At 42.4% G+C, this 24397-nt stretch overlaps 1 protein-coding gene across 1 annotated transcript in view; it reads right to left on the minus strand.

Moving 5' to 3' along the window:
* LOC147990117 (uncharacterized) overlaps positions 1–24024 on the minus strand; it is a 44440-nt gene extending 20416 nt beyond the window's left edge. The window contains exon 1 of the mRNA XM_087537151.1: positions 23817–24024. Within this exon, the coding sequence (XP_087393277.1) occupies positions 23817–24024 (208 nt within the window). The remainder of the gene's footprint in view (positions 1–23816) is intronic.
* Positions 24025–24397: the final 373 nt, after the last annotated feature.

Below are 24397 nucleotides of genomic sequence, written 5' to 3' on the forward strand. Positions count from 1 at the left end.
CCTGATTGAAGATCGATCTTGGAAAATACTTTAGCTCCTTGTAGTTTTTCAAACAACTCATTGATCATCAGTAGTGGATACTTGTTCTTGATCGTCACTTCATTCAATGCACGATAATCAACAACCATTCTCAAAGATTTATCCTTCTTCTCAACCAAGAGCACTGGGGCTCCACATGGTGATGAACTTCGGCGAATGTAACCTTTCTCCAATAACTCCTTAATCTGTTTCTTAATCTCCTCCGGATCATTAACGGGCATCCGATATGGTCTCTTCGATATTGGTCCGGTTCCTGGCAATAGCTCTATCAAAACCTCAATGTCCCGATCCGGCGGCATGCCTGGTAGTTCCTCTGGAAATACATCCGGGTAATCCTTCACTACAGGCACTTCCTCCTGAACAACTCCCGTGAGGGAATTTACGTGAGTCCTCTTTGGTGTATGCCTGGATACATACTTAATCCTTTTTCCCTCTAGTGTGGTGAGCAGAATTGACTTACTAGCGCAATCAATGTTTCCTCCATACATCGATAGCCAATCCATACCGAGTATCACATCCAATCCTTGTGATTCCAAAATTGTTAAGTCTGAGGGGAAAACATGCCTACCTATGGTCAATGGCATTTGAAAACATCCACTGCTTGCCATATACTCCGCTCCAAGTGAACTTACTAACATAGGTGTCTTAAGAAGTTTGGTGGGCTACTTATACTTATCCACAAATCCCCTTGATATGTATGAATGCGATGCACCAGTATCAAAAAGAACTATTGCAGTAAATGACTTAACCAAAAACTTACCGATAACTGCATTTGGCTGCTCCTCAACCTCCCCCACGTTCACGTGGTTCACTTGTCCCTTGTTAAAAGGGTTGGGCTTCTTCCCAGAGCTTCCATTGCCATTTCCATTCTTGAGCTCAGGACACTCATTGGCATAGTGTCTAGTCATCCCGCACTTGAAACAAGTAACGTGACTTTGGTCCTTCTTGGCGGGCGTGCTTGGGTTAGAGTGGTTCCGACTGCTTGGTCCACTCCCATTTCCATTCCTAGAGCCATTGTGGTTATGCGAAATTCCTCCATTGTGATTATGGCCTCCATGGTTATGGGTATATCCTCCCGAGTTCGGGGTAAAACGTGGCTTTTGCTGAGCTCCTGAATTGTACTTCCCTTGTCCATTCTTCTTTTTGCGGCTCTCATTTTGCTGCCGCTTTCCTTCAATCATAAGAGCCTTATCTACCAACTCCTGGTAGTTGTTAAATGTTGCCACCATTAACTGCATACTCATCTCATCGTTCAGCCCTTCCATAAGTTTCTCTTGCTTCGCGGCATCTGTGGCCGCATCATCTGGGGCATATCGAGCTAACTTGCTAAACTCATCCACGTACTGCCCCACAGTACGGTTGCCCTGGCGTAAGTTGCGAAACTCACGCTTCTTCATGCTCATAGCTCCAGTTGAGACATGAGCAGTGCGGAACGCTTACTGAAACTGCTCCCAAGTAACATTGGCTATGGGGAAGGTGGATGTGTAATTCTCCCACCATGAGGCTGCAGGTCCATCCAATTGGTGTGCGGCAAAACACACCTTCTCAGCATCTGCGCAACCTGCAGTGGTTAACTCCCTTTCAATCATGCGTAGACAGTCATCCGCAACTATGGGCTCGGTGCTACAGGAAAACACCGGCGGTTGTAACCTCAGAAAACGAGCTAAGTTGTCAACTGGAGGTGGTGGCGGTGGGTTGTTGTTGTTGTTATTGTTGTTGCCTTGATTCTGAACTAGAAACTGCATCAGTGTATTCTGCTGTTGGATCAACTGAGTGAGCTCCGGTGGGAAAGCAAATCTGTGGTCACGTCTCGGAGGCATCTGATGGGTTTAGAGGGGAGAGATTAGAATAGAATGAGGTCTAATGAGAAAGCACTACCCATGTGCACATGAGACAAACACAAACATATCACACCAAAACAATTTCAAACAAGGCATACAAATCGATCTAACTATCGTTACAGTCTCGGACTACTAATATATACATGGGGAAATACTACTAATAGTATGGTGGTCTACTAAAAATTTTGATCCATAGATGACTCCATGATATCTGCTCCAACTTCGTCTTCATAATCATCATCACTGGGGTCGGAGTCGGTGTCATCGATGATGATGTAGTCCTTGGGGTGGTCGTCCTCTCCTCCTGGCGCAGGGTCTCCCATGAATACACATAGCTTCCTTGTCAGGTCGTCGTTCTTCTCCACTACTATTGTGATTTCCTCCTCATATCCGTCACGTGTAGACTTGAGTTCCTCTTCGAGCTCCATGTTCCTAGTCATCAACTTCTTCAGATCTATCATGCTTGCGCACATTTGGTTCTCCTGGCGACGAATGTGCTGGTTTAACTCCTAGATGTAAGCTGCAATGGACCTCTCCTTCTTGGAGCTGATCATCTCCCATTGCTCATCTCGGCACCCACATATCTGGTAGATGGTGTCCTTAAGATCCTTGTGATAAACTTCACCGATGCGTCCTATGGCGATGTGGGCTGCCATGCTCTTTCCTAGACTCCAGGTTGGTGCATCAAAGGAAAACTCTATGGGATCAGTTGCTGGCGTGAATGTCCTTCCTGGAACTTGAACTCGAATCATCCAACGCTCCTCTTCTGGTAAAGTGGCGGTGTAGGTCCCGGTGAAGCTTGGTATTCCAATGTTTAGGTATCTAGTGACTTCCTTCAAGTCCCGGTGTGTTTTCATCTGGTTGTGCAAACTTGTTCCTTGTGTCCGCCATCCTATAGATTAGAAAATGGAGAGAAGTCAGAAATGAGTAGAGAAGAGTGACCTATGGCTCATCTTAGTGGTCGTGTCCTACATTCAGCGTGTGCTCTAATACCATCTTGTAGCGATCCAAGCTCAAATGGTCAAATCCCTATGCATAAGTGTCATCCCTGGATCGGTAATGCTGACACACATAGTACTTGAAGGATTTATAATAGAGTGGCAATCACACACTTATTACATCAAATGTCTCAAAGAGAACTTATTACAATAAATATGGCTTAAGGCCATCTAAATAAGATAATAGCTAAAGGCTTGAAAGATAAAGTGAGTCCATCAACTCCAACGGCATAGATGAGTGCACGACAACGACCTAGCACGCCTTACTCTTCGTCTGAAAAGTCTGCAACATGATATGTTGCAGCCCAAAATGGGTCAACACATGGAATATGCCGGCAAGATAACATAGTAGAGCAATGAAACAAGTAAATGCTATCACTACATGCATATATGGCCGGTGGAGGCTCTATGGTTATAATGTTTTTGTGAAAAGCCAATTTTCCCCTACAATAAAGGAATATATTTTATTTAACTATCATGGTAGTTGAAAAACATTGAGAATGGTAAAACCCCATCTCAATCCCAATTAAAAGTAATTAACATCCCCACAAATTAATTTAGGGTGATGAGATCCACATGATAATCCAAGAACCAGATACTCAAGATGTCCATAACCGGGGACACGGCTAACCATGATTAGTTTGTACACTCTACAGAGGTTTGCGCACTTTTCCCCACAAGACTCGATCTCCTCCGTTTTATTTCTCGCACTGCATGGTGTTTGAGAAATGGATGACCGAGACACAGTCTTTCCGAAGAGGTCCCCTTAACCGATAGATAGGCCGGTGCACCTACAATCCCCTACATCTGCTAGCCCATCATGGAAAGGTTCCCCACAACTTACTCAACTATTCCAGAGCCCATAATGGCTTGTGCCTGCACAAGGAAGTTTCTAGTATGAATAATCTTATGATCCCTTTGAGCCTGGGTGGCGAACCAAAAAGGATAGCACTGGTATATCCCCAGGTCCCCGCAACCAATCCACCCAGATGTGTGTTTGAGTAGCCACCTTAAGTAAACCATTAATTAATAATCTCACATCTGTCATGGATACACTCAAACCCAATCCACGTCTACGAGCATAGCATGGCAATAAATAGCATAACATAGAAGTAACTCCCTAGGGTTTGATAATAAAAAGGGTAATAGGTTCTACCTCATCATCTACTTCCCAAACCCACATGTTAAGAGATCCTACTCATGAAATGTTTGAGGGTTGATCTAATGCATAAAAACTGGGTAATAAAGGGGTATGATCAATGTGTTACTTGCCTTGCTGATGATCCGCAAAACCTAGTGACTCATAGTAGCATGCTGCCCACTCCGAGAATTCTAGCGCAAACAAACAATAGCATAAATAAGCACTCAAGAAAAGATGCAAGGGGAAAACTTCAAATAAGATGATTCAAACCGAAAGTTCAACTCAAGAGGTTTGATTTGCAAAAAGAATCGATCAAAACGGAGATACGAAACTGAAACTACGGTCAAAAGAACTTCGTAGACAAATCTGCTTGAAACCAAAATTTCAATTTGTTAAAACATTGTTCAAGTTGATTAAACATAAAGAGGGTTTCAGAACGAAGATTTTGGCGTTGGTTTCACTAGATTTGGACAAACGGTTAAGAAACGGTGAGGGTTTGAAGATCAGGGGCTAATCTGCGATAAAAATAATCGCGGATAGGTCCCTAGCCGAAAATAAAATAAAAAGAAAAGACTAACGAACGAACTTTCGCTGTCTGAACCTAACTGGCGAACAACGTTCATTAAAATGAACGAACGGACGAACGTCCGCTAAATAAATAAACCGACGAAAACCAATCTAAGAAAATAACCGCGAAACTTAAAAACCTAGGGTTAACCGAAGAAAAACCGATCGGTCAACGGCGGCGGTTTCCGGCGAGATCCGGCGGGCGACGGAGCTCAGCGAGGTGGCGGCGCGGGGCAGCGGGCGGCCCGGACGGCGCGACGCTACGGCGGCGGCGGCGACTGTTCGCTGCTGCTGCTGCGGGGCGGGGCGGGACGACGTGGTGGTAAGGGGCGGCGGCGGCGCTATTAAAGAGGGGGAGGGGCGGGGCCGTCTTGGGGAAGGGGCAGGCCGCGGGAGCGGAGGCAACCCGGACTCCAGCCGGAGTCCGGCTCGGGCACGCGGGCGAGTGGGAAGGCGGTGGCGCTGCGCTAGGCCGGTTGGGCCTTCGGCCCAGTTCGATCCGAAACTTCTTTTAAAAAACGATTCCGCCTAGAAAAATGCTAAATAAAATAAAAGAAAAATCTAAAAATGCCAAAAAAATTCACTGTCTAAATAATTATTTAGAACTTAGTGAACATTTTCTTGGCCTAAAAAAATGCAATTTTGAAAAATGCATATTTTTCTAATTCAAATAAAATAGCAATAAAATCCAAATAAAATAATTTATTTGATTTGATAATTTTCCTCCAATATTTCATTTATTTCGGAGAAGTCATATTATCTCCTCTCATATGTTTTTAATATTGGAAATATTATGCGAAGAGAAAAATAATTAAAACCAAAGTGATCCACTTTTTAAAATTTGAGAAAATTCAAATATGAAAACAGTAAAATCCCCAACTCTCTCCGTGGGTCCTTGAGTTGCTTAGGATTTTGGGATAACAAAGCCAAAATGCAAATAAAATATGATATGCATATGATGACCTATGTATAACATTCCAAATTGGAAATTTGGAATGTTACACGGGCTCGGTGGAACACCCTGCCGGCTTGTATGCCGGAGAACTCCTCTTCGGAAGCCATTGGAAGAGTGGAAAAGGAAGAGATGGGGGAGCAGCGGAGGGGTGTGGTTCTTGCCTAGCGTTTGGCCTTATTTAAATAGAGGGCGGACAGGAGGCGCTCGGCCGACATTGCGTTTAATGTTGAGCCACTCATGAGCAGACATGTGGCCGGAGTAGGTTTCTCATCTTCCACACGGGTTTAATGGAGGCGTATGAATGCGACGAGGAGGCGTATTCAGCTGAGCGTGCAGCGGGCGGCGCCATCGGCCGGCGAGACGCTTCAATGGGGGAGGCAATGAGAGATCGCGTCTGCCCTGAGCCGCCTTCAATGCGGAGCGGCGCGCTCTACAGCGGCATGAATCCGGGTAGTTGGCGCCGGGTGGGATGAGTGCATGGGAGGGAGGAGGGGTTTTCGAAGGGCCAGGGTAGTCAGAAGCGCGCGTGGTTCGGTCCAGACTCCCGCAAACCTCGCCCACTTTTTTCTCTGGTTTGCGGGAGAAATCGCGTCCCGACCGTGCCGCGGACCGATACAGGCCTGCGTTGGATGGCTTCCGCAGTCTGGACGGATGCGGGAAGTTTGCGGGTCCGCCTTGGAGATGCCCTAAGAAGTACTACTTTATTAATATCTAACGCATGTTATGCTCTCACACTATGTATTGAAGCTCGTGTTGCATGTGGCTCTTAATCTACAGTCTACTCCCCTTATGTCTCATCCAAAATATAATATTTCAATCAGTGGCGGAGCTTAGTTAGATCCTTTGGGGAGAGGGGAATCCAAAATAAAGGTGTTTGGGGGGAGGGGGTGCAAAATACATTATTTCTCCAAATCTTTCACATATTTTAACCAGGCTGGGGGCCCCATCACCCCTGCTACTAGCAATGTAGCTCCGCCATTGATTTTAATCCTTACAGACTACTGATTGTACCTTATTAAACTTGATCTAAAGGTTGTTGCTTCATTGGATGATGTGTGCTTACCCACATAGGAATCAGATCAAGTTGTTGGAGCCCTTAAATTAGACAACAAGTAATATGTATGCCATGGGTAAACAACCACACAACCAAACTTTTGAGTAATCACACATATGATCAAGTAAGTGACATGCAAAACCACATCACCATTCCCGTACATCACTCATGTCCAAGATGGACTACCATGCATGTGTGATGGATCACAATAAAACAGTGAGATCAAATACTAAAATTATCTTGATAATACCATAGATCCCCATGACATGACAAAGGATGTTTCCAGCTCCCGCGCTGGAGCTGCCTCATGCTACCTCTTGAGCACTTGCGTTGGTTTTTCCTTGAAGAGGAAAGGGTGGTGCAGCAAAGTAGCGTAAGTATTTCCCTCAGTTTTTGAGAACCAAGGTATCAATCCAGTAGGAGGCTAAGCACGAGTCCCTCGCACCTACACAAAAAATATAAATCCTCGCAACCAACGCGATAAGGGGTTGTCAATCCCTACACGGTCACTTACAAGAGTGAGATCTGATAGATATGATAAGATAATATTTTTGGTATTTTTATGATAAAGATGCAAAGTACAATAAAAGCAATGAAAATAACTAAGTATTGGAAGATTTAATATGATGAAGACAGACCCGGGGGCCATAGGTTTCACTAGTGGCTTCTCTCAAGAGCATAAGTATTTTAAAGTGGGTGGACAAATTACTGTTGAGCAATTGAAAGAATTGAGCATAGTTATGAGAATATCTAGGTATGATCATGTATATAGGCATCACGTCCAAGACAAGTAGACCGAGTCCTGCCTGCATCTACTACTATTACTCCACACATCGACCGCTATCCAGCATGCATCTAGAGTATTAAGTTCATAAGAACAGAGTAACGCCTTAAGCAAGATGACATGATGTAGAGGGATAAACTCATGCAATATGATGAAAACCCCATCTTGTTATCCTCGATGGCAACAATACAATACGTGCCTTGCTGCCCCTACTGTCACTGGGAAAGGACACCGCAAGATTGAACCCAAAGCTAAGCACTTCTCCCATTGCAATAAAGATCAATCTAGTAGGCCATACCAAACTGATAATTCGAATAGACTTGCAAAGATAACCAATCATACATAAAAGAATTCAGAGAAGATTCAAATATTGTTCATAGATAAACTTGATCATAAACCCACAATTCATCGGTCTCGACAAACACACCGCAAAAGAAGATTACATTGAATATATCTCCACAAGAGAGGGGGAGAACTTCGTATTGAGATCCAAAAAGAGAGAAGAAGCCATCTAGCTAATAACTATGGACCCGAAGGTCTGCGGTAAACTACTCACACTTCATCTAAGAGGCTATGGTCTTGATGTACAAGCCCTCCGTGATCGATGCCCCCTCCGGCGGAGCTCCGGAACAGGCCCCAAGATGGGATCTCATGGATACAGAAAGTTACGGCGGTGGAATTAGGGTTTTGGCTCCGTATCTGATCATTTGGGGGTACGTAGGTATATATAGGAGGAAGAAGTACATCGATGGAGCAACAGGGGGCCCACGAGGGTGGAGGGCGCGTCTTGGGGGGGTAGGTGCGCCCCCTACCTCGTGGCCTCCCTGTTGGTTGCTTGACATAGGGTCCAAGTCTCCTGGATCTTGTTCGTTCCAAAAATCACGTTCCCAAAGGTATCATTCCGTTTGGACTCCATTTGATATTCCTTTTCTTCGAAACCCTAAAATAGGCAAAAAAACAACAATTCTAGGCTGGGCCTCCGGTTAATAGGTTAGTCCCAAAAATAATATAAAAGTGGATAATAAAGCCCAATAATGTCCAAAACAGAAGATAATATAGCATGGAGCAATCAAAAATTATAGATACATTGGAGACGTATTACCTCACCAGCCCAGAGTTTCTTCCGGTGCTGCCCGCACTAGCATCCCCAGTCGGGCGGCGAAGCACGGATAAATCTTGATGTCGTTCTCCGGTAGGGGAGGCATCAAGGTGAATCCAAAAAGAGTCTGAAAAGCATAATGAATCAACATTTAGGAAAATAACTCGACACAAATAAAAAACATTAGTTATGGATTGAACTGTCTTCACATAGTGGGTGATGTTGGAAATATGCCCTAGAGGCGATCATGTGATGTTATTTTCTTATGTATTCATGAGTTATTTGTATTGTCTTTGAATACCATCCCTGATATATATATCAATAAGTATGTGACTTATTTGTTAGATTATAGATTGTATGATGATTGTTCTAACGGCCATTAATAGATAAGTTATGAGGACACATATCCTTTTATAAGTATATGATTTGATTAATTACTATGTTTCACAAGTCATGGGCATAGAGATGCTAACCCAATAGTATATACTCGGGGATGGGGATCACCGAGTTGGGCAGATCCACATTAAGAAGCACCGAGATATTTCCATTTTTTAGTCTTTGGAACAATATATACGCCATGTCCTAGACCTGAGATCCTCGCATGTACTCAGGGTATGAATAGACTTTCGTAGGGTCTATCGTACGCTACTTCATAACTAAGTAGTTATAAGAGTAGCCTTTGGGTTAGTCATGAAACATGTCATAGACATGATTGAGCAAGATGGGATTTTCCCCTTCGATTAGAAGAGATATTTTCTTAGGCCTCTAGAACACTACTAGGAAAAGGCTTATATGTGAACTCAAATGAATGGTGGGCACTTTTAGGCACCTGCCACAACTATTTTGAAAAACAAACAATGGCGGGTGCTAAAAACCACTCACCACTGCTATGCACAGAACAGTGGCGGGCACGTAAAGGTGATGGTAAATTACCTCCCGCTGGTCTTGAAGGGGCCAGCCCACACTTGGCTCATGAACTTGCCTCCATCATCTATCAGCTCGTGGAATGAGTAATGCGACCATTTTGTCGCCAACTTCCAGGGCGCCAGAAGGCACGAACGCGTGGAGGGCGATCTCATCTTAGTTACCTAACGCTCTGGAGAGACACTATGTTGGTATATTATACGTCCATTTTGCATCATGTTTTCCTACTGTTATTTACAATGTTTTTATGCATGATAATGCTTTATGGAGTAATTCTAATGCCTTTTCTCTCATAATATGCAAGGTTTACACAAAGAGGGAGAATGCCGGCAGCTGGAATTCTGGACCTGAAAAATCTACGTCGGAGATACCTATTTTGCACATCTCCTTATGAGCTAAAAATTTACTGAGAATTGTTTTGGAATATATAAAATTACTGGAGCATTAACTACCGAAGGGGGGCCTCCTGATGAGCACAAGACACCAGGGCGCGCCAGGCCCCCCAGGCGCACCCAAGTGGGTTGTGCTCAGCCCAGCTCACCTCCGGTGCCCATCTTCTGGTATATAGATCATTTTTACCATGAAAAATAAATAAGAAGAGGACTTTCGGGATGGAGCACCGCCGTCCCGAGGTGGAACTTGGGCAGGAGCACTTTTGCCCTCCAACAGAGCGATTCCGCCGGGGAACTTCCCTGTCGGAGGGGGAAATCGAAGCCATCCTCATCACCAACAACCCTCTCATCTTTGGGAGGCCAATCTCCATCAACATATTCAACAACACCATCTCCTCTAAAACCCTACTTCATCTCTTGTGTTCAGTCTTTGTACTGGAACCTCAACTTGGTACCTGTGGGTGACTAGTAGTGTTGATCACATCTTGTAGTTGATTACTATATGGTTTATTTGGTGGAAGATTATATGTTTAGATCCATTATGCTATTTAATACCCCTCTAATGTTGAGCATGATTATCATTTGTGATTAGTTACTTTTGTTCTTGAGGTCACGGGAGAAATCTTGTTGCAAGTAATCATGTCAACTTGATATGTGTTCGATATTTTGATGATATGTATGTTGTGATTCACTTAGTGGTGTGATGTGAACGTCGACTACATGGCACTTCAGCATCTTTGGGCCTAAGGGAATGCATTGTGGAGTAGTTATTAGATGTTGGGTCGCTAGAGTGGTAGAATCTTAAACCCTAGTTTATGCGCTACTTCGTAAGGGACCAATTTGGATCCAAATGTTTAATGCTATGGTTAGATTCTATCTTAATACTTTTCTCATGGTTGCAGATGCTTGCAAGGGGGTTAATCATAAGTGGGAGGTTTTTTAAGTAAGAACAGCACCCAAGCACTAGTCCACCCACATATCAAATTATCAAAGTAGCGAACACGAATCAAACCAACATGATGAAAGTGACTAGATGAAATTCCCGCGTACCCTCAAGAACGCTTTGCTCATTATAAGAGACCGTTTTGTCATGTTCTTTGGCCACAAAAGGATTGGGCTACCTTGCTGCACTCTGTTTACCGTTACCGTTACTTGCTCGTTACAAATTATCTTGCTATCAAACTACCTGTTACCGACAATTTCAGTGCTTGCAGAAATCACCTTGCTGAAAACCACTTTTCATTTCCATCTGCTCCTCGTCGGGTTCGACACTCTTACTTATCGAAAGGACTACGATTGATCCCCTATACTTTTGGGTCATCAAGACTCTTTTCTAGCATCATTGCTGGGGAGTGAAGTGTTCTTGGTAAGTGGAAATTGGTAAGGAAAAAATATTACTACGTGCTGAAATTTATTGTCACTTGCTACGATGGAAAACCATCCTCTGAGGGGTTTATTCGGGGTATCTTCACCTCGACTGGAAGAACAATTAGTTGCCCCTCAACCTACTACACCTACTGAAAATATTGGTTATGAAACTCCTTCAGGTATGATAGAACAACTGCTAGCTAATCTTTATGTAGGACATGGAACCGAACATCTTGATATGCACAAGATATATGTGGATGAAATTTGTGGATTGTTTAAGCTTGCAGGTTTATCCGAAGATGAAGCTAAGAAGAAGGTTTTCCCTTTATCTTTGAAGGGAAAGGCATTGACATGGTATAGGCTATTCAATGATATTGGATCTTGGAACTGGAATCGATTGAAATTGGAATTTCACCAAAAGTTTTATCCTATCCATCTAGTTCGTCGTGATCGGAATTACATATATAATTGTTGGCCTCGTGAAGGAGAAAATATCGCTATAGCTTGGGGGAGACTTAAGTCAATTTGATATTCATGCCCCAATCACTCTCGAGAGAGATTATTATTCAGAACTTTTATCCTCGGCTTTCTCGTGATGATCAATCCATGCTCGATACTTCTTGTACTAGTTCTTTTATGAAGAAGACTATTGAATTCAGGTGGGTTATTTTAGATAGAACTAAACGCAACTCTGAAGATTGGGAACTCGACGAAGGTAAAGAGTCAGGTGTTAAGCTTGAGTTTGATTGTGTTAAATCTTTTATGAATACCGATGCTTTTCACAAGTTTAGCACTAAATATGGATTTGACTCTGAGATAGTAGCCTCCTTTTGTGAATCATTTGCTACTCATGTCGAATTCCCTAAGGAGAATGGTTTAAATATCATCCTTCTATTAAAGAATAAATTAAAGAACTGATAATAGCTAAAGATGAAACTATCTTTTATAATGTTGGTCCAGTTGTGCCTACTACTGATATTGAAAACCAACTTTCCCTATTAGGATAAAGGAACATGCTAAGGTTTCAACCATGGTTCGCAAAAGTAATATTAAAGCACCTAGACCTTCAGAACAAATCAAAGTAGAACCTAGTGTTGCTATGGTTAAAGATCTCCTGGTAGATAATATTGATGGACATGTTATTTATTTCTGTGATGAAGCTGCTAGAATTGCCAAACCCGATGAAAAAGATAAACATAGACCTGTTGTTGGCATGTCTGTTGTCTCAGTCAAAATAGGAGATCACTGCTATCATGGCCAATGTGATTTAGGTGCTAGTGTGAGTGCTATTCCTATTACCTTATACCAATAAATTACGAATGATATATCACCCGCTGAAATAGAAGACATAGATGTTACTATTAAACTTGCCAAGAGAGACACCATCACACCACTTGGGATTGATAGAGATGTTGAAGTCTTGTGTGGGAAAATAAAATATCCTACTGATTTTCTAGTTCTTGGTTCCCCACAAGAAGACTTTTGTCCCATTATCTTTGGTAGACCTTTCTTGAACACTATCAATGCTACTATAGATTGTCATAAACAAACTGTTAGTGTTAGCTTTGGTGATGAGTCTCATGAATTTAATTTCTCTAAGTTTAGTAGACAACCCCGTGATAAAGAATTACCTAGTATGGATGAAATAATTGGTCTTGGTTCTGTTGCCATGCCTCCTACTGATCCTTTAGAACAATATTTGCTCAACCATTAAAATGATATGCACTTGCGTGAAAGAAATGAAATAGATAAAATATTCTTTGAACAATAACCTATACTTAAACATAATTTGCCTATTTAAACTATAGGAGGTCATCCTCCACCTAAAGGTGATCCTGTGTTTGAATTAAAACAATTGCCTGACACTTTGAAATATGCTTATCTTGATGAGAAAAATATATATCCTATTATTATTAGTGCTAACCTTTCAGAACATGAAGAAGAAAGATTATTGAGAATTCTGAAGAAGCACCGAGCTGCTATTGAATATACTCTTGATGATCTTAAGGGCATTAGTCCCACTCTATGTCAGCACAAGATTAATATGGAACCTGATGCTAAACCCATTGTTGATCACCAACACCGTTTGAATCCTAAGATGAAAGAAGTGGTAAGAACTGAAATATTAAAGCTTTTGGACACAGGTACAATCTATCCCAGGGCTGATAGTAGATGGGTAAGTCCCGTTCATTGTGTCCCTAAGAAGGGAGGTATTACGGTTATTCCTAATGATAAAAATGAACTTATTCCACAAAGAATTGTCACTGGCTACAGAGTGGTAATTGATTTTAGAATGTTAAATAAAGCTACAAGAAAAAATCATCACCCTCTGCCTTTTATTAAACAAATGCTAGAAAGACTATCTAAGCACACACACTTTTGTTTTCTTGATGGATATTCTAGTTTTTCTCAGATACCTGTTTCACAACCTGATCAAGAGAAAACCACCTTTACTTGTCCTTTTGGAACTTATGCTTGTAGGTGTATGCCTTTTGGTTTATGCAATGCACCTCCTACCTTTCAAAGTTGTGTGACCGCTATATTCTCTGATTTTTGTGAAAAGATTGTTGAGGTTTTCATGGATGATTTTTCTGTTTATGGAATCTCTTTTAATGATTACTTAAGCAACTTTGATTGAGTTTTGCAGAGATGTGAGCAAACTAATCTTGTCTTGAACTGGGAGAAGTGCCACTTTATGGTTAATGAAGGTATTGTCTTGGGGCATAAAATTTCTGAACGAGGTATTGAGGTGGATAAAGCTAAAGTTGATGGAATTGAGAAAATGCCATGTCCTAAACATATTAAAGGTATTGGTAGTATTCTTGGTCATGCTAGTTTCTGTAGGAGGTTTATTAAAAAATTCTCTATATTTTCTAGGCCTCTTACAAATATTTTACAGAAGGATGTTCCATTTGTTTTTTATGATGATTGTGTAGAAGCCTTTGAAACACTTAAGAAATCCTTAACTTCTGCACCTATTGTTCAACCACATGATTGGAACTTGCCTTTTGAAATTATGTGTGATGCTAGTGATTATGTTGTTGGTGTTGTTCTTGGACAAAGAGTTGATAAGAAGTTAAATGTTATCCATTATGCTAGCAAAACTCTAGACTATGCTCAACGAAATTATGCTACTACTAAAAATAATTTTTAGCAGTTGTGTTTGCTTGTGATAAATTCGGATTTTACATTATTGATTCCAAAGTAATTGTTAACACTGATCATGCTGCTATAAAATATCTTATGGAAAAGAAAGATGCTAAACCTAGACTCATTAGGTGGGGTTTTTTTTGCTACAAGAATTTGATTTACATATTACTGATAGAAAAGGAGCTGAGAACCCCGTAGCTGATAACTTGTCTAGGTTACAAAATATTCTTGATGACCCACTACCTATTGATGATAGTTTTCCTGATGAACAACTAGCTGCAATAAATGTTTCTCATAACACTCATAGGTTTGCTGACTATGCTAATTACATTGTTGCTAAATATATACCACCTAGTTTCACATACCAACAAAAGAAAAAATAATCTTGTTTGATTTAACACATTACTTTTGGGATGACCCACATCTCTATAAAGGAGTAGATGGTATTATTAGACGTTGTGTACCTGAGCATGAACAGGAACAAATCCTATGGAAATGTCATTCCAAAGCTTATGGAGGACATCATGCGGGAGATAGAACTGCTCACAAGGTATTGCAATATGGTTTTTATTGGCCTACTCTCTTCAAGGATGCCCGTAAGTTTGCTTTATCTTGTGATGAATGTCAACAAATTGGTAACATTGGTAAGCGTTAGGAAATGCCTATGAATTATTCACTTGCTGTTGAACCATGTGATCCTTAGGGTTTTGATTATATGGGACATTTTCCTTCCTCTAATGGGTATACTCATATTTTGGTTTTGTTGATTAAGTTACTAAGTGGGTAGAAGCTATTCCAACTAGTAGTGTTGATCATAACACTTCCATTAAAATGCTTAAAGAAGTTATTTTCCCAAGGTTTGGAGTCCTAGATATTTAATGAGTGATGGTGTTTCACACTTTATTAATGGTGCTTTCCGTAAAATCCTTGCTAAATATGATGTTAGCCATAGTATTGCATCACCCTATCATCCTCAATCTAGTGGTCAAGTTGAACTTAGCAATAGATAAATAAAACTTATATTACAAAACAATGTCAATAGGTCCCGAAAGAATTGGTCTAAGAAATTGGATGATGCACTTTGGGCCTACATAATAGCTTACAAAATTCCTATGGGTATGTCTCCTTATAAAATGGATTATGGAAAAGCTTGTCATTTGTCTCTTGAGCTAGAACATAAAGCATATTGGGCAATTAAAGAACTTAATTATGACTTCATGCCGGTGAAAAGAGGTTATTTGATATTAGTTCACTTGATGAATGGAGAACCCAATCTTATGAAAATGCCAAACCATTTAAAGAAAAAGTTAAAAGATGGCAGGATAAAAGAATCAAAAAGTGGGAATTGAAAGTTGGTGAATATGTTCTTTTGTACAACTCTCGTTTTAGATTCATTGCAGGAAAACTTCTCTCCAAATGGGAAGGACCTTACATTATCGAAGAGGTTATCGCTCTGGAGCTATCAAAATTAATAATGCCGAAGGTAGTAGCCCGAAGGTGGTCAATGGGCAAAGTATTAAACACTATATCTCAGGTACACCTATTAATGTTGAAAGCAATATTATTCAAACCGTGACACTAGAGGAACACATAAAAGAAACATTCCAAAACACTCCAGAATCGTGAAAAAGGGGAGGTACCTGATACCGTAAGTAAACGGACTCCGAAAAATCCGCAAAAATATTTTCTGTCAGTTTTGGAATATTACAAAAATTAGGAAAATAAGAAATAACCAGGAAGGAAACTGAGGAGGGCACAAGACACCAGGGCGCGCCTGCCTTGCCTGGCGCGCCCAGGTGGGTTGTGCCTACCTCGGGAACCTTCCCTACTCCATTTTCCTCTCGTTTTCTTTTTCCCAAGATACAAAATCTTTGTATACCCCCCGGGCGTATTGACCATCGTATCATAGAGAAATCTTCCGATCTTATTTCTTGTTGTTTTTCCCGACAAATCTAAAATATGTCGTCTCAAGATTCAGAGGAGGAGAGCCCTGTTTCCCACCAACCTCTGGATCCAAATGTCTTTAAGAAGAAATTACCATATTTTTGGTTCTTGGATGAGGAGGAAGACACCGATTTGGAGTCTATCCCTTCTTGTTTTCTGCAGGATAGCAAGGCAGCATTATGCAAGAAGATCTTAAAGCTTGTGCTTGAGAATGAGGATCTTAGGGATGATAATTTAAGCCTCCAACGCAAGCTGGGGAAAAATAACAATACTACACCACCACCTCCTTCTTCACCACCAAAGGAGACTTGAATAACGGTATGGGCACTCCCCTTGGCTTGTTCCAAGCTTGGGGGAGGTGCCCCGGTATCGTATCACCACCACCTTCTTTGCCTTTATTTATCTTAGTTGGATCTTTAGTTATCCTAAGAATTAGTTGAATAAAAGTTTAGTTCAATCTATCTTCGAGTGTTTGCTTAGTGATCTATCTATCTATGTAATCGTGTGCAAGATATATAATAAAGAGTAGTTTGAGTTTGCTTTCTTTACCTTTTGTTTCAATAAAAAGAAAAGAAAATAATGAAAAAGATCATATGCTAATCTTATGTTAAGTAATCACATCACATAAAGAAAAGTACAAGTGGTAAAATTTGTTGAAACTTGACAAACATAGCATTGGTCAATGATGCAATTCATGAAAGAATTAATAAGGCAAGAGAAGATTCACATGCAAATACACTATCTTGGACATCTTTTATCATTGTGAGCCCCCATCAAAATATTATATGCCAAAATTGTTGACGTTGGATAGGGAAGACAACGTAATGATTTATGTTTGTTCATATTCACATAGAAGTTATATTTTCATAGATCCTTTAACATGTGGTGCTTGCCCAATATCCATGCTAGCCAAAAATTCCGCACTAAGTAGAGATACTACTTGTAAATCCAAAAACCCTTAAACCCAAAATCTTATTTTGAGAGTCCACCATACCTACCTATGGATTGAGTAATATCCTTCAAGTAAGTTGTCATCGGTGCAATAAGGCAATAAAAATTGGTTCTAAATGTGTTGGATCATTTAGTCTAAGAGAAAATTGAGCAATGTATGAACTTGTGATGGCAAAGTAATAAAAGCGACAGTATGCATAATAAAGGTTGCTATCATAAGGGGCAATATAACATGACGTTCTTTTGCACTAAGAGGCTGAGCATACAAACCAAAAATCGCATGACAACCTCTGCTTCCCTCTGCGAAGGGCCTATCTTTTACTTTTATGTATTTACTTTTATGCATGAGTCAAAGTATTCTTCCCTATTCCTTTTTATTTTTCTCTCTTTGCAAGCATCGTGTGGTGAGGAAAGATCTAGTCACATATATCCAGTTGGATATGAGTGAGCATGAATTATTATTGTTGACCTCACCCTTGAGGTGAATACATTGGGAGGCGAAACTATAAGCCCCTATCTTTCTATGTGTCTGGTTGAAACTTTTTGCTCATGGGTATGCGGTGAGTGTTAGCAATCATAGAATTATATGATGGTTGAGTATGTGGACTTGCCAAAAGGCTCTGATACGAGACCCTTCCTAAAAAAGATGATGAATCGTAGTTGCAAAGTTGACCGAGAACATTGTTTGTTGGTTTTCATTAGATTTTATTCTTTTACTTCGATGTTGTGATGAATTGTTACTTGTTCATGAGAAGTTATATGATAAACTTATGCGATAAACATCCATGATAAAGTTTTTTGTTGTTATAATGATAAGCATGAGGCTTCTATGTCTGTATTTTGTTTTTATGGACACCTCTCTCTCTCTAAGCATGTGGGTATGTTTTTCGTAAGGATTTTTCGCTTGAGGACATGCGAGGTCTAGACTTGGGGAAGTTGCACTACAAAAAAATACAGTTCCGTGATGATACGTGTTTGTCATAGTAGGTCATGTTTTTTGTCATGCATCTACAACCATGACAAGTTTATGACAGAATCAAGATAGTCATACCTGTGCTGTCGTAGAAGTGTTCCATGACATTACCAAAATTATCATTACAGAAGTGTCCACTTCCATGACGATAAATCACGCGTCATAGAAGTGCTTTCGTCGAGGGTGACTGACACATGGCATCCACCATAACGGGTCGCCGTTAAGCTATCGTGTTCCGGTTTGGATCCGATAACCCGTTAACAGCCCGGACCAATGGGGATTTTCCATGTGTAAAATTCTCATTGGCCGGAGGAACCACGTGTCGGCTCACCGTTGGGACAAATGTCATCCACTCATTGGATAGGAGGCGCCTATGATAGATTGACACATGACACGGTCCAACAGTGGCCCACTCCAGTGAAAAAGGCCGGCCCAGTAAGAATTCGCAGGCCGGCCCATATAAGGCCTACTTGTGTCAGGTCCATTTAAGCCCACGGCCCATATGAGATGTGCCAATTCGGCCCGTCAATGGCTCGTTAATGATTTGACGCCATTGCAGCCCATCGTCAGTTCGAGCCTGTTAATAGCCCGCTATATATTTGGGCTCAATATCGGCCCGATGTGGTTTCAGCCTGTTAACAACCCATTCAAGGGATGGGCCAATTTTTAGGATGTACATCTTTCGGCCCTTTAGCGACCCATTTAAGTGTTGGGCCAATTTCCGGCTCGGTGTGTCTTTCAGCCTGCTGACGGCCCATAAGTGAGTTTTGGCCTTTTAACGGCCCATCCTCTTCATGGTCCAATACCAGCCCGGTTTCTCTTTCGTCCTGCTAAAGGCCCACAACACACTTGGGCCATTTACAGTACAACCTGACTTTCGGCCTCTTAGCGACCCATGCTCTTCATGGTCTAGTACAAGCCCGATGTCTCTTTCGGCCTGCTAAAGGCCCACAGTATAGTTGGGCCATATGTAGCCCAACCTCAGTATCAGCCTGTTAACGGCCCGTGAAATCAAATGGGCCCACCTATTGCCCGCTTCGATGTCGGCCTATTAACGACTCAGGATGTAAGAGGGCTGACCATTAACTTTCGGCCTGGTAATGGCCCATTAACTTAATGGGCCCACTAAAGTTCGTACATGTCTTTAGGTCCAATTAGATAATTTGAGCCCATTACGACGAGCAATTATGCACAAGACCAAAACAGATCAAGCATAGGTACGACATATAGGGAAAAACGTTGCACATCCAGCATATATTACAGGAAATTACATCCACTAGGCAATCAAAGATTGATGCCAATGCAAATAAATGAACAGAACCTAACGATCTACAACGTCACAATTTGCAACCTCAACGCGGATGACACCCATAAGCATGTGGGCAAGTTCTTGCTGCTTTGCTACACTATCTCTGAAAAAATTGATCAGTTGTTGTTGTGCACGAATGTGCACCTCTGATTCCTCCACCATTTCGATCATTGCTTCAACCATTAATTGGCTCACAAACATACATTTTTTCCATTGCATTCGAGACAGAGGAAACTGAACAGATTCAGATGGTGATTTTGGCAGGCTTTTTTATTGATAGTGGAGAGTGTCTCGACCACTGCATCATAACATAAATTAGGAGGGGAACCGAACAGATTAATCAAGAGTTATTGCCATATTACCTGGCCTAGATTTATTGGAAAGAAACAAAAGCCTGCTTATCCTGTGTTTACACTACTTGTACTATGTGCTTGTTTTCATTTCATCATGATGACTGTGCTACTACCCAGTTATGCTTGCATCTGAGTACTTATTCCGCTGCTAAGTAGTTCATTGCTTAGGAATTTCCTAACCCTGAAATTCCTCAATGATGAATTTGTAAAAATCGCCTATTCACCCCCCTCTAGTCGACATAATGCACTTTCAATTGGTATCAGAGCAAGGTACTCCCTTATTCTGTGTGATTTTTGTTTAACCGCCTGGAGTTTTAGTTATGTTGGCTGCAGGTATGATTAAGGTCTCTGATGGGTGTCCTACCTTCGATGGGATGGACTACCCCTACTGGAAGAATAAGATACGAATGCATCTTGAGGCAATTGACAACGATCTCTGGTACGTTGTGGAAAATGGCGTTCACTCCGTCACTCCTACCATTAACGCTGCTGATGTGAAGAGATTCAAGCAACTCGACTATCAAGCGAAGAACATCATATGTGGCCATCTGAGCAAAGGGCAGTATGACAGAGTGAGTGCTTTGGAGACAGCTAAGCTTATCTGGGATAGGTTGTCCAAGGTCAACGAAGGAGTCTCAACACAGCGTGACTCTCGAGTTGACATTCTTCGCAATCTCTTCAACCGCTTCAAAAGACTCGACAATGAAAATGTTCAGAAAACCTTCGATCGCCTCACTGACATCTCAAATGAGCTTCAAGCACTTGGTGCCACTGACATCACCAACCATGAGGTGGTGAAGAAATCACTGAGATTGCTTGATTCCTCATTTGACACTCTGGCACCAATGATACAAGAACGTGGAGACTACAAGTCACTTGATCCCACTGATATCCTCGGGAGGCTAAACACTCATGAGTTTCAACTTGCTGAGCAGAGAGATCTCTATGGACCGAGCTATGGCAGATCACGCGCACTAAAGGTCAAGGCAGTCTCTAAATCTGAAGGTGAGGATTCTGGTGGCAGCCTTGGTGATCTTGAAGAACTGAGCCAGGAGCTAGCAATGCTCGTGAGGAAATTCTAGAAGTTCTCAAGGCGTGGTCGCTTTAGTAAATCCTCAAGAGGTGATGCCATGAGATCGGATTCCTCATCCAGTGACTACCAGAAAAGAACTTGCCATAAATGCAAGAAACCTGGTCGCTACATTACTGATTGTCCTCAATGGGAAAAGGAATCAAAGAAGAAGAAATACAAGGATTATAGTTTGGATGACTCGAAAAAGAAGAAGAAATCTTCAAAGTCCTCATCATCAAAATCTTCAAAGTTTTCATCTCACAAGAAGAGTAGCTCCAAAAAGGCTCGGGCATTCATTGGCAAGGAAATGGACTCTGAAGCTGAATCTGAGGAAAATGAGGAAGAGGAGGCATTTGAGGAGTCAGACTCTGGTGTGGCGATCCTAGCCCTCGCTACTGCTTTCGTCAGCAAGTCCATCTTCAAATCTGAGGAAAATGACTTCCCCAACACTGCTGACGACGGTGATGATGACTATGCTCCCACCTATTGCTTCATGGCAAAAGGTGCCAATGTACTCAAATACCCCTCCTCTAAATCAAGTGAGGATGAATCTGATGAAAACCTCAAGCCTAACTATTCTAAACTTGCTAAGATTGCTGTGAAACAACAAAAGGCTTTAGAAAAGGTTCAAAATATGCTAGACAAAAGCGATGACCTGTTGGGTGAAATGGATCAAACTCAAACTCTAACTAATAATCTTCAGAGACTTCAGTCAAAGTTTGACAACCTTCAGAGTCATCATAACACTCTCTTATCTGATCATGAGAAACTTTCTTATGAATTTCTTCAAAGAAAGCAAGATCGTGAGCAGCTAAGGGTGAGTTATGAAGATCTTCAGAAGGAACGTGATTCATTGCTTGCTCAATAGATCAGTTCTTCTCAGGTTGAATTCATTCCACCATGTTTGAAATGCATTGAACATGAATATGCTAATTCTTCACTTGAAAGTTCAAATGCTTCTATTGCTACAAATTCTTCAGGTTTCTTTGCTATCACAAATTCCTCATCTGAGGATGCTACTAGTATCACTGACAGTGCAGGGATGAAGGAATTGTATGTGACAGGCATGTACAAAAGCCTCAAAGGGCATCAGGCTCTTTGTGATGTGCTTAAAAAGCAGATCCTCAACAGGAACCCTAGGAAAAAGGGTATTGCCTTTAAGAGGAAACTCAATGCTGATGGGACCTACTGGAAACCTGACAGTAACCCAAAACCTCATGGGTTGCTGCAAAAGGACCTCCAGTAGATCCATCTTCTTTATCTGGCTTTACATGTGAATCTTCATATTCTTCCGATGAGTCATTTGACTCCAACTATAGATTGTTCAAAAATCAGAATGGTGAAGTATTTGCTCGATATGTTGGCACTAACTGCAGGAACGTTACCCCTATGAAGAAAATCTGGGTTCCCAAAAAGTGTGTTGAAAGTCTTCAGGTGAATGTAATCATGACACCACCTGTGAAGAATTGGAACCCCAGATCAAATTCTTCATATGGACCAAAGTCTTCATATGGATCCAGATCCGCATATGAACATCACCGTGCTAACACTTCTGTTAAGCAGGGAAAGCATAAGGGCTATGAATATGTGCATTATTCTTCATATCATTATGTTCATAAGTCCTCGAAGAAATTCTCTGCTTATTCATATGCTTACACTAACCCCTCTTATGTGAACCGAAGTGGATTGGCTTCTATGCCACCTTTCCCGTATGGAGCTCACAGAATGATGAACTCTTTGTCACCCCTCCAGATGTGGGTGCTGAAAAAAAAGAACTAATCTCTTATGCAGGATCAGGTCTCCAGACGAACTTAAACGTTTGAAGAATTTGCTGGAGACCTGAATTCGCTTGAAAGGACGCAAGCTAATCATGAAGAAATGAATTTTCATTTCTCACGTCCTCATACTGCTATATTTGTTCTATTACTTGATGAAATTGATCTGATAAATTTGAGGTCATATTCTTCACTGATGAAGAATACGAGTTCATAAGATGCACTAACTCATCTGTAGGATGATCAACCCAAAGTCACCAAGTGGGTCCACTAGTGCATAACCGAGAATTATCACCGGTTCGTAAGGCCCTTCAGTGCCGGTTCTGTAACCGGCACTAAAGGGTGGGGACTAAAGGCCCCCCCTTGTACCGGTTCAACACGAACCGCCACTAAATGGCCACCACGTGGCACGAGCCAGTGCCGAGGGCTGGGATACCTTTAGTACCAGTTGGTAGCACCAACCGGTACTAAAAGGTTTGGGGGTTTTGGTTTTATTATTTATTTTTCCTTTAATTTTGTGTTCTCCATTTTTTTCATTTGCTGGTATTTTACGATACTACATCTTGTACACGTTATGCATATATATATATGAATAGAATTTCTCGTAGATCACACATATATATATAGGGTGGGTCTATTCTAATAACACCCTTAAGACTCTTATTCCGATAACAAAATCTTCTTATTCTGCTAACACCCCAACCCACCTCCCGCACGACCACGACCCCATTCCGACTCCACCTTCTTCCACCGGCACCACCCGCTCCCATTCCCTCCACCTCCTTCTCCACCCATGACCTGTCCCCTCCACCCACTCCCTCCTCGTCGTTCCTTTAGCCAGGGTCGCGCCCACCCCACCCCGCAGTACCTCCCTCCACCACGCCGCACCACCACCTCCCTCCCTTGCGCCACCGCGCCATCTCCCTCCACGCGCCACACCACCACCTCCCTCCCCCGTGCCGCCCCACCACCTCCCTCCCCTGCACCGCCGCTCCACCTCCTACCCATGCGTTGCCGAACCACCTCCTTCCTCGCACCTCCTCCCGATCGATCCAGCCCGAGGAGGCAACTCCGTCCATGGATCCGGCCACCCTGACCACAGATCCTCTATTCATTGAGCCCCTCACCTCCACTGGCCAGGGCAAGGTGCTCTCCGACGTGGTCCTGCGCGATGCGGTGCAACTGGGTCCGGTCAACCATGGCAACGCTGGCTTTTTTCTTCCCCTTCCTATGGCGCATCCTCCTCCGACGAGCAATAAGGGCCGCCGGATCCCATTGCAGGGGAGCGGCATTGGCTGCGGCTTCACTTCTCGGCCCTTCCTCCCCCCTCCTCATCGAGCGTTATCTCGCCAGGGCGATCCCGACCACCACCATCTCGCCGTTCCTCGCCCCGTGCATCGGTGACGCTACAGTCTGTTCCTCTCTCTCAAGAGGTAACGAGCACGGGGGCTCGTGCGACGGTGGGCATGGCGGCGAGACTCCGCGGGTGGCGTCCGGCTTGGTGGCGCAAGGAGGGTGGCGGTGACGTGCGGTGATTGGGGACTGGATGCCTGGAGCTGCTCTATAGCCCCCCTCCTCTGCTTCAGATCCCCTGCAAAACCGATGCAGTTCATCCGCAGCAAGCCCCACTGCCGGCGAGGGTCGTCGTCACCAGCGCCCTGCTGCTCGACGGGATCCAGCGCAGCGCCTGCCTCGTCATCTCCAACCT

This window comes from Triticum urartu, chromosome 1A (assembly GCF_056163025.1).
Source record: "Triticum urartu cultivar PI428250 chromosome 1A, HENAU_Tu73, whole genome shotgun sequence".
NCBI classification, from domain to species: Eukaryota; Viridiplantae; Streptophyta; class Magnoliopsida; order Poales; family Poaceae; genus Triticum; species Triticum urartu.